Source organism: Neovison vison, chromosome 7, assembly GCF_020171115.1.
Source record: "Neovison vison isolate M4711 chromosome 7, ASM_NN_V1, whole genome shotgun sequence".
Lineage (NCBI taxonomy): Eukaryota > Metazoa > Chordata > Mammalia > Carnivora > Mustelidae > Neogale > Neogale vison.
This window is the reverse complement of record NC_058097.1, coordinates 169,215,556-169,236,744: the sequence shown is the minus strand read 5'-3', so window position 1 is coordinate 169,236,744 and position 21,189 is coordinate 169,215,556. Positions and strand designations below refer to the sequence as shown.

Below are 21,189 nucleotides of genomic sequence, written 5' to 3'. Positions count from 1 at the left end.
TTTATGCCAGACTTGGAACTGAAGGAAAGGGGATTTCTAAAGGGATTTTGTCATTGGGTAGCATGTCTTCTCCTTTGATGACTCCGTCATAGTTAAAAAGTCTGGTCCAGCAGGATTCCTAATCTCAGTGCTCCAGTAATAAAAAGCATAATCAAAAAAATAAAATAAACCCAGAAAATAGGCAAATATTATAAACTAACAAGAGAATAATGACATCTCGTGACTAATTCTGCAGATGGTACACCACCTTCTCTCTACCTGTATATCATGGCTTTCAGAATCACAAAGCTGACTTGATTCATGTATTTAGATTATTAAAACAACAAAATGGAATCTGGTCCTTTAGAATATTCTAGCAGTATAATTAAAATTTTAAAAATTGAACAAAAAATGTTCTGCCTTATCTCTTCAGTAGAAACTATCCATGTTTCTCTCACTCTAACATTTCAGTGGCAGCCACTCATTTATTGACATTTTACTTTGTGTGTTTTTCTTCGCCTTGTATTTTTCACTTTCCCCCTTTTAGGGCATATCTGTAGAGTTCAAAGGATACCATTCCTTTGACTCAAGGTTGTTTGCCCTACAGGTCAGAAGCCCCAAGACTGGGTGGCTTAGCAGAGTCCTAGAAGCAACTGATGCCATTGTCTTGCTCCCTCATAGAACCCGAGAAGGTGACAGTTCTGTAGGGGGGTGGGGTCCAAAGAAAGAGTGGGACACTCCAAGCTCAAACTAAGCCCCAATAGTAGAGACCTGAGAAGACAGAGGACCAGGGGACCCTTTCCCATGGTCCTTCACACAGTATCTGGGAACAGTATGGGAGAGAATAGGGAAACCTCCAAATGTCTCCAATTGGCTTTTTCATTTTGAGTGGAGCCTCAGTCATAATTAATTTGATTTTTTAAATTAAAGACTCTTCCTCATACCCATGTACTGTGGTAAAGCAAAATTCATACTTGATATACAATTTGTTGAGATTATGTTGTCAATCATGTTTTATGGAACCTGGAGTTACTTCTGATTGCAGGTTAATTTCCCATTGGATCAAAACCAAAAATAAAAACAAACAAAAAAGCCCAGGTCTATTCACTGGCAGAAAGCTTTCTACCCATTGCTGTAATTTGCTGATGGATATGCCTCGTATTTTCTTTACCCCGATTTTCTTTATAAATTTTTCTTTGAGAATTTTCACCCGAGCTAGCTCTCACTTTATCTTATTGGCTCATCTGATCTCTATCCTAACAGTATACCCAGATTTTGATGAAAAACATCTAAATAATTCAAATTTTTATTTTGAATTAAGTCTTCTTTGACCACTTACATCTTTATTTCTAATTCTTTGGGTTTCATAGAACTGTCAGAAGTTCTGTTTGGTCATTTGCAAGAAAATGAAAGATAAGACACGAAACCAAAGCAAATCACTGAGGTAATAAAGTCCTTTTCTCTGTCTATTTAGCTATGATTTTGACTTTTACAATTACTTTTTTTTTCCTAGAAGAAAATGATTCCAAACATATCTTCACATATGAAGGAAAATATTCTATGCCTTTCTCTAATGAAAATATGGAGAATAACTGAAAAATTATCCCCCCCAACTTAGCAGTAGAAGCTAAAAGACCTGAAACATGGGATGCTGAATGAGGGAAAATGAGAAAAAAAGAAACTTATTTAATAATAAACTTATCAAATATTAGTAGATGGTATTAGGGATTACATTAAGAATTAAATTATAAAGAATAAACAGAAAGAGAGGAGGTGAGGAGTTGGGAGAGAGAGACATAACAGGAATAGACTTTAGCAGAAAGAGTAATTGTCACACACAACTTGATGTACAAGACCCTCCCCCACCCCCCAAGAAAAGACCGGAAGGCAAATATATTAGATGAGAGGATATGCTTTTAGTAAATTCTTATTAGATATAGTGGCTTTGACAAGATTGTAGGGCTAGGAATATTGGTGGCATGCTTTAAGTTTGAAAAATTGCTCTAGAGATGTTTGTACAAATTATATTTGGAAAAAACAGCTTCTCAATGTGCGGGTTAAATTAGCAATGAAAAGCCAGCAAGCTTCTCAGTTGCTTCAATGCAGAGATGGTCCACGTCTTGAAATAGTGGCAGCAGTTTGACCTACCTGGCTGCAATCCGGCCAAGCTCCAGCAAACAGAGACAGACTTCTCTGGGTTGCTTGTGGAGGACTGAAAGACAAGACAGAGGTGGACACCTTTACAATAGAAGGGATTGTAAAGCAGCTCAATAGCAAACAGGCTTGCCAATGATCTCTCATTCCTCATGCTTCCCGTCAATGAGCTCGTCTTCTTTCTCACATTCACAGAAGCCATCCCATCCCGCGGTACATTTAGCTCTACCGAAGTCTTAAACCAGCTTTCAAAACTCTCTGCCTAACCTCCCCTCTCAAAGTCATGAGTCTCAGGAAATATTACCCTGAGTTAATTTCATCCTGAAAGTGTTTTCTTTTATTACACAATATTAGTAAGTTGATCTTGGAAATATATGTAGTTGTCATTATGATATAAATAGTTGAAATTTAAAAATACACAGAACATGGAAGACCATGGAACAAAGCTGGACTCCGCAAAATCCTGAGTCTACCTCATTAATGATTTGAGCAGAAATAATGCAATGAATAAGGATAAAAGTGATACACCACAGTCTTTCATTATCCTCCAAGCAGTGACATCAAGTGAGACTCTGAAACTTGATGTTCTCTGCTAATCAAATCTGATTAAATGATACTTTAGAAAGATATTCTTTCAACTGAATGGATTTGTAAATATGTATCAATATACACCAATAGTCAACTTTGTCCATAAAATGAGCAAATTAGAAGACTGTTCTTTGTATTGATCAGATTCTAATATATTCTGATTGCTTAATAAATCTTGCTTTACTAATTGGTTTGGACGCATTCAGTAAGGCTGACAAATCATAGTTGCATTCGTTGAGTCTATCAAAAGCGTATGTCCTGCTTATATTGCTCTCTTTTTAACAAGATAGAGCATTTTAAATACATTGTTATGTACTGCACCTAATAAAGCCAACAGATATTTTAAAAAAAATAATGCATTGAGAATGGTCTTTATATAGACAATATCCTGATAAAAGAAAATACTAGCTTATTGATCAATTTTAAGAAAAACAGTAATATTGCTTTAATTCTTAAACTTTAATTCTTAAAAATGGAATTTTATAATAATTCCATTTCCCAGAATTATTCTATTCCTTTAACTTAAATGTCTAATTCTTTTACTCCACAGATTATGGTACTGGCAATATTTGGTCCACTGACATCAAAATGGAATTTATTGGGAGTTTGTGGTGAAGAGAAAGAGAACATTTACTTGGATTGTAAAAGTACATAATTGGCTTTAAACAGACACAATTTTATAATCTTGTTATAAAATGTTATTTTGAAGCTCACAAAATAAATTCTATTCCCATCAACAATTTTCATTAAAAAAGAATTATGGAAAAATCTCGACTATAGAATATTCCAATTCTTGGTAATATAAAGTTTGGTTTTAGGTGACCCTGAGTGAATTCCCCTCATCAGGAAGACTAAAGTTATTTCTAATTAAAGGATCTAAAAATAAGGATAGTTAATAACTCCAATTTCAAAGGCACCACTGGTTGACTCAGGCTGGAATGATATAAACTTCACAACTTCATTGAATCAACTGCAGTGCCATTTAACATATGAACTTTAATACCACAAAGGCATCAATTTCAAAAAGAGAACAATCACAAACATCACAACACAGAAGCAGACAATAAAAATCAATCTTTCTGTCTACATAATAAATTCTTTCTGATTTAGGCCTTTAAAAACCCCATCCATGGAACAAAGCAATAAACATCAGTTCTGAATGGAAAAAAGAATATATAAAAACTGAGGAGAGGAAGATTTTTTTTAGGCCCTGTTAATACCCTCATCTTCAGTGAACACAATGCAAAGTAAGTGGCTATAGCTCTGGAAGTCCTGGACACAATCTCCTGTATTTCTTGATGGAAATAGGGTCCAAATATAAAAATTACTACTAACCTGACCAAATTGTGTCAATGTGCAGTCAATAACCAGTTACAAAAAGTAATACCTGACCCACCTTTAAGGATTCCTTAACCAACTCATTATCTATAGTTTGAGGACTATGTAAGTATTGGAATAGATACATTTTACATAAAATAAAATTTATCTTGAAGAAAAACAATAATGTGAGTAACAAAGACATATGTGAAACATGTTACTATTGTGTATTTCTTTGCTTCCTCAACTGAGCTAGCAACTTAAAACAGCTTTGGCATGCCCAACTCACATGCTGAATCTACCATTAGACTCATTAGAAAATCAATTTTGGCAAACGAAGAAGTAACTGCACGATTCTTCATTTTACATCCTTAAAAGAATATTTTATATATGTGTGTGTGTGTGTGTGTGTGTATACGTATATATATGTAAATTTCATACATAAATTTTTTTCATATCCTTAAAATTTAAGACAAATGAACCTCTCCCTCAGCATCATTTCTTAGGAAAAACTAGTAGGATAATTATTGTACTTCCCAATTTTCTTAGAAATGTTATTTTTCATAAAGAAAATAAATTGCCTCAAAAAACCCCCTGTGTTATTATCTCACATAGTAATGCCTTTTTAAAAAGCAGGTATATTATTCTTGGCCTATAATGACCAAAAATCCCCACAAAAATGAAACAAAACAAAACAAAAAACAACGTCTGTTGACTAGTGAGTGATGAATGAGATGAAGCTGTAGAGGTGCATAATTTAGCACAAAATAGTAACTACCCAGTAAGCATTTACAACTCAAAAATCGAGGTTGATGACAATCATCCAGTGATGATCGTGGTTTCGACAAGGAACAAGCTAAATAAAGACTAACATCTTAACTTCGTGTCTTGAGAAAGTGCAAATGATGTCAATGTTTACTTAATTGTAAAAGCAAATACTCTTGCTTTATGGGTATATAATTAAATTCAAGAGTCTTTAAATAGTATCTAAATTTCCCAAGGAGGTGACTTTGTTTGGTTTGTGCACTCAAGCAAGTTTTCTAAAGTAAGTTGATAGAGTATAGTGGCCATGGGATTCAAACCACAAAGATCTGGGTGTGAGTATCAACTCTAAAGCTTACTGGTTGCATTATCTTGGGAGGTTATTCTATAATATCTCATTTTTCTGAGGATAAACAAAATTGTATATCTTGGAAGGTTTTGGTGAGAATCAAACAAGGTAATATTTATTTTTGTTCTTTTTTTTTAAGATTTTTATTTATTTATTTGACAGATCACAAGTAGGCAGAGAGGCAGGCAGAGAGAGAGAGGAGGAAGCAGGCTCCCCACTGAGCAGAGAGCCCAAAGCGGGGCTCGATCCCAGGACCCTGGGATCATGACATGAGCCGAAGGCAGAGGTTTTAACCCACTGAGCCACCCAGGTGCCTCTTTATTTTTATTCTTGACACAGTGTGTGGCACATAGGAAAGACTTGCCCAATGCTAGCTTATTAGTTTTTAAAATTTTTGTTATTATAAATTATTTGTTTAAAGACTGTCTTCATTTGGCTTAGTCAACAATAGTTCACTTATTTTTTTCCCTAAAAACATTTTTGTGTGTGTGCACCAATCGGGCAAAATTCACTATGCCAGGCATGATAAAAACTTTGGAATAAAAAAATTACTATTGGTATAATATGTATAATCTTAAGTGGTCTATTATAATGAGTATATATTGAATATTTTATCATTTATATCAGAGACCACTAATTATAAATCAATCTAAATCAAATCCCAGGTTAAGTAGGTCAATTTGGTCAGCATATACAAAAATATAAAGCAGATAACCGATAGTTATTACAAGTTTGTGCTAAGTATAAAGCTTAAGAAAAATGTGTCATTTTGTGAAACAGCAAACACCTTACCATTAATTTTTCTGTCTCTGAGAATAAAATAATTTAGATGAGTCCATTTTTAGTAAATTACCTAAGTTGATTATAAAAGACAAATATTGTATATTGCATTTAAACAAAAGCTTTTGTATTGAGTCATAAGGATACTCATCTTAAATCATTTTAATGATTCCCCTTTTTGAAAAAACAATAAAACTTCTCCTTATACTAAAGTTTACACTAGAAAACATTTTATCAACTCTATCATTGAAATATTCATATGGTTTTTTGCTTTGAGTTAGGAGAAGAGGGAATCACTATTATTTTCTTTCATCTAAAATACTGTTTTTTTTAAAAAATAGAAAGATCTCCAGCCAATGGTAATTATTATGTGAAGGGTTTTATCATTGGATTTTTTTTAAATAATCAAAACTACCTCAAAGAAAATCATAATGCAGAACAGCTCTGAGAAAAGTAAGACAGATCCCTATTCAAAAATATGTGGCAAGAGACGCAGTCTTATAACCTAGATTCTATAAAAATCTCATGGGCATCAAATGTCAAATGGAGTGCTGCTGGCTCCAGGAATAGAAAATGAGGTCTCCCACTAAAGCAAAGGGTAGAGTTTCAATGTCACAAAATCTGCAAGGATAAAATGCATTTGACCATAAATGTAGTTTAGCTAAATATATTAAATTTTAACACATGGGCAAAGAAATGGAAACACGAAAAAGTGTGTTGTCTGCTTGGTGTGTGTACAATAAAGACTACAATATTAACACTGGTTTTAAAGGAGACTGGGCTAATTTAGATTTAAATTTAGGAAGGAAACTTGAAAAAAATACACTTTGGCTGATTATTACTTAATTGTGAAAATACCATAAATTAAAGTTGTCCACTTTCCCAGAATAGAGAACAAGTTCTAATACTCAGAAAGAGAGGTGTGATAGAAAATACAATACACTTGAAGTCAGAAGGATTGGGTTCTAGTCTAGGCAGCATCACTTTTTCATTTCCCAAACAGGCATCTTGCCTTCTACTTGCTCCTCCTTATGGAGCTCCTTATGGAGCAATTTATGGTTAAAAGTACTTGGTACATATGGCAAGTGCTCAATAAATATTACTCCCTTGCTACTTAAGTGGGGTCCACAGACCAGCAGCATTGGCATCAGCTGGGAGCTGGAAAAAAATACAAAGTATTCGGTCCCACCCCAGACTTATTGATAAGAACTTATATTTAAACAAGTTCTCCAGGTGATGGGTATGCACTTTAATGTTGGAGAACACTGTATTAACCAATGTTGTGTATTTTAGTAAACATCAGTTATAATTCCTGTGTTTTGTTAAAAACATTCAAATGTGCTTTGGGAGATATATCTATATATCTCTCTCTATATAGATACATATTCTCAAAACACTACAAATGTTTCACATAACAGTAATGACGATGATGATTGGAAGAAAAATAATTCATGCTTTGGATTAGCCCTTAGTGGTGATTATGAGCATTTCTCTTCTGCCAGGATTAATAAAGCACAAAAGTTGCTTCCCAAAAAGTGAAGGGCTAGTCACAAACCCCTCCCTTCGTCATGTCACTCCTGGTAAGACCCATGCAGAAACCTTTGAGTTTAAAGGTAAGAGGCAATTAGGAGTAGCACAGAAATTTAGGTACCTTTAAATTTGAAACTGATCTCAGGGAGGCCAAAGAAAAGACAAAGCAAAGATTCTCACCAGCTCATGAATGCTGAGTCTGTGTGTATCCAGATTTCTCAGAATCACTGCTCACTTTTCAAATAGGCTACGGCATCCACATATTCATGCAAACCAAGATAATTTGTTCAAAATATCAACAATTATGTATGATATATAGAAGAAAATCTATGGGGGGCTCATTCAGTTAAGCATCTGCCTTCAGTTCAAGTCATGATCTCAGGATCTTGGGATCGAGTCCCTCATCAAGCTCCCTGCTCAGTGGGGAGGGCCTCTCTCTCTCCCTCTTCCCCTCCACTTGCTTGTGCTCTCTCTCTCTCTCTCTTTCTCTCTCTGACAAATAAATAAATAAAATCTTTAAAAAAAAATAAAATCTAGTTCATTGCCTTTGCCACTAAGTTGAGAAATGTCCTAGAATGAATAGTGCCCTTCCTTTCCTCAGTACCCGAACCTTATGAGAAATTAATAGATTACATCACTTAACACTCAGAACAGCAACAAGAGGCAAGAATTTTTCTAATTCAGTCTACATTTATGTTTTATTTTTCCTCTTACTTGAAATAATCATATGACCTTCTAAAATTATTCAAATAGAGTATCTCTTTCTGTAACACAGGGACATGATCTCTGATAAAGCTGAATTCCGATTCTGGCTGGGCGGCTGAGAAGTGTACTTGGGGCAAGTTATTTAATTCTCTGGGTCATTCTCATTTATAAAACGTTGGTTGTTGGAGGATTAGATATGGTAACATGTGTACTACCTAGCCAACAGTAAGGAGCACATGGTTATTATTACTGAATATGGTGCAGCAAAAGTTTGATTCTGGGAAAGCTAGAAAGCCATTTGCTTCCCTAATTCAACACTGACTCAGCTCAATCCTGACTTAATACTCATTCCAGGGAGACATTTAGTTCTCCCAATCAGATCCTTTACATTTCTCTTACATTTGCTCTGGCATAGGGCAAATGGTTAAATTTGGAAAGACTATCTGAATTCAAAAGGAAAAAACAGAATTGAGATGCTAACCAAGTAAGTATAAGAACAAGTTTTAAAAAACCAAAAGCCTAAAATAAATTGTCCCTGGCAAAGAAACTAAATATAAATGACTCATAGTGCTGAATGGCTACCTTGACATTGTTGTCTCTACTAGTAACAGTAATTATAACCTTTTTCCCACAGAAATACTTTTTGAGTCCTCAATACAGACGACAAGCGATGACTTATCAAACGCTGGAAGGCAGACAAAGATTCTTTTTCTGATGTAACAGATGACTTCCAAGTATAAAATGGAAAACAATGTTTACAAATCCACACACAATCCTTTTTAATTTTCCACAGAAGCATCAAACTAATACTGCATATAGACCGGTGCTTGACCAACATTCAGAAAACAAAGGATTTTGTAAAACTACTTATCAGAGTCATGCATCAACAGAAAATAGTGCCACACAGCAAACACAAACACAGAAAATAAAAACAGAAAAAAATCACACACATTTGCATGCTAGCACAGCAGAGAGCAAACCCTTTTCTCGCTGAGTAGATTCTTTCTCTGAGAAATAGATGAAGAATTGTCACTGGCTTCCAATCCTACAATCATCCAATAACATAATGATATTGACACAATTACAGCAAACAAAAATTATGCATTTTTAAAGTATTCTCCCCCCAACCTTCTTTCCCCCCATCTCCCAGCTCAGCAGAATGCTTACAAATTAAGCAACATAAACAAGACTCTGGAAAAATAATGACACTTGGCAATTTTTAAATTACTATACTAAAGTAAATTACAAATTATAAATCCCTACACAAGTATATCACTAATTGAAGGAAATAGTTTCTTACTTAAAGTCTCATATAAGAGCATCAATTTTAGGATTCATAACCTAAAACTTTTTAAGCTTGAGAATAAATCATAGATTTTTGGTCTTAATTTAAATGATAAAAATGTGCCATATCAAAATATTCAGCATTATGTTAGAAAAGGTTATTAAAGTATTTAAGCCTGGAAAAATCATTATATTTACTATTAGAGAGACTATTAATACATTCTATTAACTTTTATACCTCTGTCAAACTGAAAACAGATATTGCTTTCACACTAGAAATCTTCTAAATTTTTTTTTTTTTTTTTACTCCACTATTAAAAGTAAAGTTCATTTCTTTTAAAAAATTTATCGGGAGAATATTTTGTCTTTAGGCTGATAAACTATATACTATTAAATTCAAGGAAACATTTATGTTCATTTTTTTAAACTGATCAAACAATCAGGATTTACAGTTAGGATGGTAATTGTTAATTTATAATTAATAATCTTAAATATTTTTAAGGAATCCAATGAAATCAATTATGAGACATGATAAAAACCAATTTCTAGTTATTAGTCTACATATCAGCCTGATTTGAACAGTGGGGGTTATCGCTGAGCATAAAGTGTAGACCCACAGTGATAAAGCATCTTCCACAGAACACAAAAGATGTGTATCATCTGTTCTTACAGCAGTGTAAAAGTCTAGAGTCACTTGAAATGTCTGTTTAACCTCAATATTGCAAAATTGCCATTATAATTCTCAATGTGTAACATTTCAAGTCAACAAATAATGCTCTATACAAAATAGTTCAAATTGTATCTTAATATAAAGAAAATCAATTGTTCACGCTTTAGATTACATGCCACACCTATTTGCTCTCTCAATTTGGTTAACAGGTAATGGAAAAAGAAAATGACATCATTGACAATGTAATTACTATTTATCTTGCCTTCAAATTCTGAGAATATATTTTATTGTTGTTTACTAGATATAAATGGGTGGCGTCATGTTCATAACATTTTGTGAGTTTTCTATATTCTTACATAGTCACAAGAATATTATTTTTGGTTGGTATCTGTGGATGATGACTCGAGTTGGTTTAAGATACCACTAAATGTTATAGATTCCTTTCATTTCCATTTGTTTTACTGTTAGAACAAAAAATTCAGTGGACATTCTGATGCCTATCACTACTTACTGTCTTTGGATAAAATTTTAGAAATCAATTTGACAAAAGAACATAAATACTTGTAAGGTCTTTGATACACAATGTCAAATTGCCCTCTAAAGAAGGCATACCAATTTCCAGTTCTCTTCAGCAATTATAGAAGATCCTATTTTCCCTACATTCTCAACACTAAGCATATAATTTTCTCAATCTTTGCTAATTTTTCATAGCTTATGTGTGCATTTACCTTATTGCTAAGCTGTCCAACATTTTTATATTTTTAATAGATTTTTTTTTCCTTTAAATTCAATTAGCTAATACAGAGTACATCCCTGGCGTCAGTTGCAGAGTTCACTAAGTCATCAGTTGTGTACCACTCCCGGGGCTCCCCACATCATATGCCCTCCTAGGTTTTTTTATGTCTTCTACGACAAGGCTGTTCATGACCTTTGTCCGTTTTTCTATCGACTCTTTTTTGAAACACTATTCGAGATATAGTGAATTTACGATCTGAGAATTGATATTTCTCAGAGAAAAAATGATCAAGAATTTCACAGAAGATAAACTACAGGTTATACTCTGTATGTGATTGTGTTGTGTGGCATCGAAAGTTATCTGCCAAGAATCCAAAAGGCAAGAAACAGGAGGGAAGCATATGGGATAAGCTGCTATCCATGCTCCGCCGTTCCTCCCTGGCATACCTTCCCCACCACGGAGATTTCTTGTCATTAGCTGTTGAAAGAGAACAGATTGAGCGAGTTGTGAATCAAGATCCCCTTGCAAATAACTACAAAAGAGCTCTGCAACAGAAGGTAGCCTATCAGTTGCCACAAAGATAAGAATGCTCTATGCAGGCAAAGACCTTTGAACAGCTAAAGACAGAAGCCTCTTGATACACACTGGGGACAGTGATCTACTTTATCATTCATTCAAATAGATTTTCCCCCTTCATCAGGGCATCTTTTCATTTTATTTGCTGTTCAAAACACTGGGACACAAAGGACACACTTCATCTTGTGCGCTACTGAAATGAAATCTTGAGGTAGGAAAAAAAAGAAAAACCCTTGCCCTAAATTCCCTTTCAAAAGTGAAGTGTGAAAAGACATCAAGCAGAGTACACAGTGTTATTGTTGTGAGAAAGTCAATTCTGCCACACAGAGACCAACGCCATCAGCCCTGGCTCAATCACTTCCTTACCCACAGTGAATCATACGAAAAATCAAAGAAGAAAGGGTTCCACTTGGAGAAATGGAATTTCTCATTGTCCTTCCTCTTGATTATGATTAACATCTACGGGCACAGCTGTTTTCTTTTTCCAAATAATCCTGAAGTCAATGCTATAATATTGGGTCCCTTCTTCTGTCTCCATGGGGATATTAAACCTCACCTCACCTCATATCCTATTCTGAGCAGCAGAAATTTCAAATTTGTCTTTTCATTGAGCAACAAACCAGAAAGCCTAACTCTCTGCTTTTGTTTGGTGCTGAGAGGATTAAAAATTCCTTGAAAACTTGGTTTCTTTGCAAGTTATAAGCCAAGATATAATAAAGAAGATGATCAAAATGAAAGATGTTTAAACCAAAAACTCAGTAACTATTATGTATAAATGTTCTAGGACTTCCTTTTTATAAAGTCAGGTGTTTTTTATTTTTTTCAAACAGAGTGAAGAACTAGGCCATCTCAACATTCATCTTGACATAATTTTATATTCTGCAGACTATGTATTTATATATCAGGACCATTATTATACAGTGGCTTTAGGCTTTATTGTTTCAAGATAAAATGTACTACTTATCTGAATAGGGTTTTTAAAAGCCACCCAAGCTTTTTGGTTTCCAACTGAAAGCTGTATTAGTTCAACTAACAAAAGAACTCAGAGGCAATGAGAAAACTGATCTAAGATTTTTTTCGCATTGACAGCTTCTAGTCATCCATGGTGGTCTATGGTAGTTACTGGAAAAGATGCTTATTTTTTTCCTTTTTCAAATTTTTATTTAAATTCTAGTTAGTTAATATATAATGTGGTATTGGTTAGAGGAGTAGAACTTGGTGATGATCACTTACATATAACTCCCAGTATTCAACGCAAGTGCCCTCCTAAATGCTCCTCACCCACTAAGCCCAACTCCCACCCAACCAGCCTCCAGCAACCCTCAGTTTGTTCTCTGTGGTTAAAAGTCTCTTATGCTTCCCTCGCTCTTTTTTTCCCCTTCCCCTGTGTTCATCTGTTTTGTTTCTCAAAAGATGCTTCTTAAATGAAAACCTGTTCAATCAGCAAACTCACAGACAATAAGGCAGTTTCCCCGTGTGGCAGTTCCTTAAGGGATGCAGGGGACTGGAGATTTTTAAATCATGATGTTGTCTGTCCACACATGAAGAGTATATGCCTTGTGACTAAGATCTAAGATCTGAATTTATTTATTTATTATTCATTCATTCATCCATTCATTTGATCTTTCAAATTTTTTTTTTGCAAAAAATTCCATCATACGCCCTTCTTATAATTCTTCACTCATTCAGTTTCCTTAGACACATGAAACTTAAAATCTAGTTCTGAAATTGCCATCAGACTGAAAGAGGACTATCTCCATACACACACCTCTTCCACCAAGTTTGGTTTACTTAAATGTGAGGAAATAGTAGGAGCTGTCAAAGTCCATTTACATAATGATCAGTGGAGGGGCACCCTACTGTACTTTGGAGGCTCCTGGGCAATTACTGTAGTTTATTTTTCCTTTCAGGTATAAAATATTCTCCTAGTCTAAATTCACATAATTTTCTTCTCTGTTGAGAGAATTCTCAGAAATCTGATGGCAATCTTTTCCATATCACATTCACTGCTCTTAGCAGAAATACAAATTTCCATAAGCATATAAAATGAGTAAGATTTTAGCTGTTACCATCCATTTCCTAGGTTCAGCTGGGAAATGTTGTTTTGTGAGGCCTAGGGGCAAGGGTATTCTGTTTAGAAGGCAATCTGTATACTTGTTCTCTCTGAAGGATGCTCAGCTTTCTTTGATGCTAATATTTGGTATTATGTGATTTTGTGAATTGATTTTTTAAAGCCTCAAGCAAAAGAACCAAGCTCCCCTCCTTCCCACACAGAGGTCTCCTTTCTTCACTCAGTCCTATTTCATTAGAATAGGACTTTAATTCCAATACTCTCCGTATGAGAGCTGTTCTTGGCAGAACTGATACAGGAGGACTGAACATTTAACAGTAGCATATCAAGTAATGTTGAAACACTGAACAACATATGTTTTGTCCCAAGGAAATACAAAGGCTTGTTCTATGGTCTGGAAGTGGATTTGCCAATATTCAATCATAAGGCAAAACAAGACAAGAACCCCACAATTATGTGGGTAGCGTTAGACACTAAGGTACCTATCTTTCATTTCTCCATCTTCAATTATTCCAATTTCCTGCTTGCTTACCTGATTTTGAATTCACAAAAAATAGCTACATAAATAAACTTCTCTTTCAACTAAGCTAGACTTTACAGGAAATGGTGTTTCAGCCTTTGGTAGAGGTAAAAAAACAATAGTGCCTTTATGGCTGGAGCATATACAGCTCCCTTTCTAGTCCAGGCCAGAGCCTGGCAGTAAAATGTAAAACTCCATTTTCCAAGTAGCCTCCATTTTGCATTATATATACTTGATTTTAGCTTAGAATTGTGCTACTTATATCCCTACACTTTCATGCACAAAATGACCAACCGTAAAAGGACTTGCATCTTTCTACCTTCAAAGATTCCAGTTTACAACAAACCTGCAAGCTGACAACACTTTGAGTTTTTTAAAGTTAACAATCTATGAAACGACATCACATAAAAAAAGTTTAAGTAGTTTTACTGACAAAGACATGTAACAATTTGATCAGCTAAAATTCTGAAAGAAATACATACCCAAACCTTCCGATTCAAATAGACACGTTTCATCTACCCCTAAATCTCGGCACCAGGATAAGAAATTTGCTGTATTGTCTCTGGCAAAAAAGGAGCCTGAGGGTGCAGTGGCTTTGCACGGAATCTTCTTCAAGGGCAGATTCTGAAAAACAAAGAAATCTCACTCTGGTAGTTATATCTGACAAAGTCATCGCAAGGACACATAAATAGACAGTTGTTTTCAGCAAAATGTTTTGGAATGACCTCATGTCAATAAATAGGTTAGTGAAGAGGTATAGAAAAGGAAGTGAAATGTACATGAAATTTAGTTGTCACTAAGAAACTATAAAAAAATCTGTGCATATGAACAAATCCTGGATTTTTTTTTTTTTTCTTACCATCTAGTAGTAATACAAGCAAGTCGCTTCCCTGGCTCATGTTACTCTTTTCTTTCTCTTCTATTTTGGGTGTGTCTTTGGTATGTTTTGTCTTTTGTTTGTTTGTTTTTGGCCTTATGCTCCATCCAAGTATTTTACCATTATTTCTCAAAAAGTATTTATAAATGTATTTTCCATTTGTGAAAGAAGAATGAAACATAAATATAGTACATGAATATAAACAATATGTAAGACACAAACCTGTATTATGTGCACACATAAACATACATCAATATATTATATTATTAATACTTTACATTATAATATAAAATAATTCTGTTGGATTTCTGCTATCTGACACTGAAAGATATTGACATTATGCATCATTTTTCTTCTGGGATAAGAAAATGCTTAAGGGGCACCTGGGTGGCTCAGTTGGTTAAGCAGCTGCCTTCAGATGAGGTCATGATTTCAGGGTCCTGAGATGGAGCCTCTCCCTACGGCTCCTTGCTCAGCAGGACGCCTCCTTCTCCCTCTGCCCCTCCTCCTGCTCATGCTGTCCCTCTCAAATAAATAAACAATAAGTTAAAAAAGAAGAAAAGGATGGGGCGCCTGGGTGGCTCAGTGGGTTTAAGCCTCTGCCCTCGGCTCAGGTCATGATCCCAGGGTCCTGGGATCAAGCCCCGCATCAGGCTCTCTGCTCGGCGGGGAGTCTGCTTCCTTCTCTGTCTCTCTGCCTGCCTCTCTGCCTACTTGTGTGATCTCTGTCTGTCAAATAAATAAATAAAATCTTTAAAAAAAAAAAAAAAGAAGAAGAAGAAGAAAAGGAAATGTTTAAGATATAGGAGGGCCTGAACCTGGACAGGCTTTCTTATTAACAGTCTCTCATAAAATTTTAGATAGGAAATCTCCACTGGCACCATACCAAGAGTTAGAGAGTTGTGTGGTCTTATTTTCTTTAATAGAACATAATCAGTTTCCATGGCATTCCAAGAAATCACAGAATGCAATTCTCTGTGATGTGAAAGACTAAACAATGGTTTTGGTTGATGTGGGCTACGTAGAGCTTCACTTTAAAGAGAGAAAAGATTAAGGGAGAAACACTTTGTGATTTAAGTTCATAAATAGAATGTTTCCTTCATTCACTGGGAGCCGAAACCTAGAAGAAAACACTGTTGATTGTTGAACTCATTGGCAAGAATGGTTATAAAAAATGAGATAGTTGTCTTAGAGTACTGGTGAAGTTCTGCTAACATCATAATATTAATAGAGTTCTTCATGTCTGAGGATTTTATGGCCCCATAACTAAAACATTCAGTTATTATACCACTTAAAGTCTATGTCTGTCCTATCTCAAAGGTCTAGCTCTTTCTTGCTGACTGACTTTAAAAAAAAAAAAAAGATTTTATTTATTTATTTGATAGAGAGAGAGATCACAAGTAGGCAGAGAGACAGGAAGAGAGAGAGGGCGAAGCAGGCTCCCTGTTAACCAGAGAGCCTGATGCTCGATCGCAGGACACTGACATAATTCTAAAATAAGAGCAGGATTTTATTTTATTTTGTTTTTATTTTTTAATTTTTTTTAAAGATTTTGTTTATTCATTTGAGAGAGAAAGAGAGAGAGAACACAAGCAGGGGAGAGGCAGAGGGAGAGGGAGAAGCAGACTCCCCGCTGAGCTGGAAGCTGGACTTGGAGCTGGATCCCAGGACCTGGAGATCATGACCTGAGCTGAAGGCAGACACTGAATCACCCAAGCCACCCAGGCACCCCACGTAGGAGGATTTTTAATGACTTTTATATCCTATCAATATTTTCAGATTAAATAATCAAAATTGGTAAACTGTGTCAGCCAAAACATAAAAGAGGATTTGCTGGAAACAAAAATCTCCAAGAGATGACCATAAAGCTTTTTTATGATGAGGTCATCATAAAATCAAAGGTCATCTCTAAGAAAAGAACATAAATACATTCAAATACTGAGCCACGTTAAGATTTGCCACCTTTATCCCTGAGTGTGAAAGAATAAAACGTGGAAAACCACTTAAAACCCAGGAATGAGCTTGCATATAGGAAGTATGACTTAGAAATTATAAACTATTTGACGATGCTAAGGACACCTTAGGACAAAAGTTTCAAGGCTTGCATAGGGGGAAAAAATACAATATCCATATTGTACTTGAAGAAGCTAGAGATTGATGTGACACTTAATCTACCAACGGACACATTTTGAGAAAGTACCCACAAGCAACAAGCCCTCAGAAATCATTCAGCCTACTCTTTAAGAACTTACAAGGACAAGCACTGAGCATAGAAGTAAAAACAGCATTTTCCCCAACAAGCTTCTGGTCTTTATGAAGTCATTTACATAACATATACTTGAGGATAAGTATTTAAAATTCATTCCTATTCAAAGACATAAAAGTTATTATAGGACAAGTAAAATGAAAGCTGGCTACTGATCTTTTGTAACTTGGGGATACCTAGTGCAGTGGAATTCAGTAATAATAGCAGTTGAACAGGCAGTAGTTAAGTGATTTATGGGATATCTGTTTCTGTTCTGGACCTGTCAGATTTACTGCTTCCATGTCACTTAAAGACTTAGGACACTGTAAACTAAGTGAATGGAAACTTCCAGTCCTCATCCAGATGAAATGTCTTATTTGATAAGATTTTAAAAAGTTATCCTCATTAATTCAGAAGACTAACGAACTGAGCCCTCACACATAGTACTTAAAAAGGTCATCACGCATAACCAGGAGTAAAGATCTCTCTGCATTGTCTAAGAGCAGTAGCGTGTTGTGGGATCTAATATTCTTCCTTCCCGGTTGAACACTGAGCCCAAATCAAAGGTCTTTCCAGGGCAACCTTGCCATTTATAATGAAGAGTCTTAGGGCATAAATTTGATTTCATTTGGTGAATTAAAGAACAAATGATTCAAGAATATCAGCCCTCAGTAACTTTAGAACTTAAAAGTATTTCTGACATCTTTTACCCAAAAGTGTTCTTAAAGTTCTGAAAGTCTTGGCAAATAGACCACTTCTGGTTATAATTTTTTTTTTATTGTTAATTTCTCTAGGTTCTTATGAAAATCCTGGGGGGTGGGAGCCCAGCTCTGCATCTCTTCTTTCCTATCACTAAATATAATAAAAGCAATAGATTGAATAACAACTATTTCCTTGCTGATTTCCTTGCCAAGGATATCCTGAAGAAGAGTTTTAGAATAGAGAACTGCCTTAATGGATGTATATACTGGAAAGCTGGAAATCGACCACAGATATGAAGAGGAAGACTTCTGATCTAAAGAACTGGAGATGCAAAAGGGAACTTCCCCACATGACTCATCTGAGATATATCTTCCATATCAGTTTTCCCTTTACTGCTCACCTCTTCAAACAACTCCTACAGCATTTAAATTATAGACCATTTTCAGTTATTTACTATGTAACTTTTTCCAGACAGTGCTTTTACACATTAAGGCTTCAAAACCTGACTGAGGAATGCATACACGAATGGTAAGACTGGACCCCTCAAACTAGTTTGTAATCAGCATGGGACAGACATAAACATTGTATTAAAGTTTTCACATTCCCAGGAGATACATTTCCAGGGCCTTCAGAATTCCTGAAATTCATAGCATAACTTTTACATTAAATGATTTCTATAAATTAAGAAATGTTTAATGATTTCCATTAATCAAGACATTAAAAATTTACATGACATCTTTGAGCTATTTTTGAAAGTTACTGAAGAGAGAATGATGAATAGAGAATAACTGCTAAGCTGAATTGAGATTGGGTAAAAATGTAGGTACACTTGCTCCCAAGAGTCACACCACTGAACCCTCCTACACTGTTGTGGGAATGCTGATCTGTCAATTTTACTTCATTTTAATCTATGTGAGACAATGGATGTTCATTGAACTATTGTGGGATTCATTTCACAATATATGTGAATCAAACCATCATGCTGTATGCCTTAAACTTATACAGTGATGTATGTCAAGTATTTCTCACTAAAATAGGAAAAAAATCCATTTAAATTTAAATAACTACATGTGGCTTGTGGCCATTGTATTAGCACATGTGTAATAGGGAAAGGAAATCCATTATTTGGGGTTTGTGAGTCCAATATTTGACCCCTTGACTAGTTTCCCTTGAACTAATACCATCACTATGTCTTCAAACTACCCTCAAATTCAGTAGTTCTCCTGGATATAGTTACTGGGACAAAAAACTATGTTGGTCACTTACAAAGAGTTTACTTATATGCTGAGAGTTCAACCTGTGTATGTCCTAGTTAAGGTCGTGAGTGTTACAGCTTCAAAAGGGCAGTAGTGATTATTTATAGTACTTATAGATCTATTTATAATTTTTATAATAGCCTACACCTAGGGAGCCAGGATCTTATTTAACCATTATATTGCCATAGCGGCAAGTATACTATTTTATCTATAAGAAGCACTGACTTTTTTTCTTTTTTTTTTTTTTGGTCATACGGTGGGTGGGAAAAAAAGGGAATTAACACTGTAAATGTAAATCATGCTTATTTTCCCGTAAATTATCCTACTTAATTATCAAAAAATGATGCCAAGAATTAGGCAGGTGATACTTTCTCCATTTTCCAAGACAAAAAAAATTGAGCTCATACACAGTTTAAATCAGATCATTCAATCTCTTATACCAATATACTTCTAACTTTTTCTTTGACAGCTCACCTATGCCCGGAAGTTAATATATTTCAGCAGTTGATTTATTCCCTCATTTTTTAGCCAGGTAACATTAAAATAAAGATATGTACTCTCTTTCCCCTACTCAAACTACAAAAAAAATTGAGAGAATGCCCTCTCTACTTTTCTACATGCAGCGAACTGAAAATTTAATACCAGTAGTTTAAATAATCCATTCTTCACAAAAGTTTGAGACAAACTACTCCCTTTGATTACATTGAGTAGACATTTCAGATATAAAACAGAAGAGATACATAAAAGAAGATGTGGAAATTGCCAAGAACTAATATCTTTCTTTTTCCAAAGGGTATATAGAATGTACTGTTCAAATACGCAGGCAATAAAGTCACTCTTTCCATGATGGAAAGAATGTTTCCACTTGCATCCCCTTGCTGCTTTTAGTTTCACTATATATTTTTCCTGAAGAAAACCTCTCAATAAAATTATTTGAACACTCACAGTATCAAGGTATCTAACTATGACTACCAAGTGGCTTTAGAAGAGATGAAAATGTATTTTTAAGATCGAAATTATTAAAATGAAAAATTGGGGGGAAATTCCTTCTGGTACCACCAGCCTCTCCTGGGGATTCTGCAATAGGACCTCGTGCCTCCGACAGAGCGAGCTGTGATTTAGTACAATAGCAGTTGAATTCACTGGATTGAATTCAAAATGGACCTCGCCTCTCCTTTCTTTCTCCAGATATATCCCACTCTAGAGAGAACAGGTCTTACAGCAAAATTTAGTGTAATGTTCATGCTGTAACACCATACAAACAGTCACATCAATTTTAAAAATATGGAAAAAAAAGGTTCCTCATATCACAATTCTGGTATACCTGGTAAAATCATGAGGAACTCACTTGAATAATAAAGATGGAAAAATACGTTAAGATTTTGAATCATCTGAAATTATTGTAAAATGATGCTGGCAATGAAGGTCGAGCTTGGTGCTCAAACTTCAGGCTTAAAGGATGAGATGGATAATGAAAAGCTGGTATGTAAAAGAGCTGAAAATTTACATCCACATGAAAACCTGAACATGGATATTCATAGCATCCTTTATTATTTAAAGCATGTATTTATTTAAACAAGCTTCATTCATAATTGCCAAAACTTGGAAGCAAGCAAGATGCCCTCAATAGGTGAATGAAACAGTCACACACCCAGACAATGGAATATTACTCATCATTAAAAAGAAATGAGCTATCAAGCTATAAAAGACGTGTTGGGACCTTAAATGTAAATTAGTAAGTAAAAGAAGCCAATCTGAAAAAGCTATATATTACATGATTCTAACTATATGACATTCTAGAAAAGGTAAAGCATTAGAGACAGTAAAATAATTACAAGTTAGGGAGAAGGGAGGGAGGTTCATCACAAGATTCATCACATGGGATTTTTAGGGCAGTGAAACCATTCTATATGATACTATCATGGTGGATATACATCATTATGCATTTATGAAAACCCACAGAGTGCATAAGCCCAAGACTGAATCTTAACATCACCATGGACTTTGAGTGATGGTCATGTGACAACGTAGGTTCATCGTTTGTAACAAATGTACCATTCTGTTGTACTTCCTGCTCTTTGTGCTTTG

The 21,189-nt window shown here is 35.0% G+C and overlaps 1 protein-coding gene across 2 annotated transcripts in view; it reads right to left on the bottom strand.

Moving 5' to 3' along the window:
* The window catches only part of GAS2 (growth arrest specific 2), a 117,282-nt gene that overhangs the window by 66,171 nt on the left and 29,922 nt on the right, over window positions 1–21,189 (bottom strand). For both annotated transcript variants that reach the window (XM_044260929.1, XM_044260930.1), the window contains exons 3-4: window positions 14,504–14,645; window positions 2,128–2,191 (exon numbers count right to left, since the gene is read on the bottom strand). In XM_044260929.1, coding sequence (XP_044116864.1) covers window positions 2,128–2,191; window positions 14,504–14,645 — 206 coding nt within the window. The remainder of the gene's footprint in view (window positions 1–2,127; window positions 2,192–14,503; window positions 14,646–21,189) is intronic.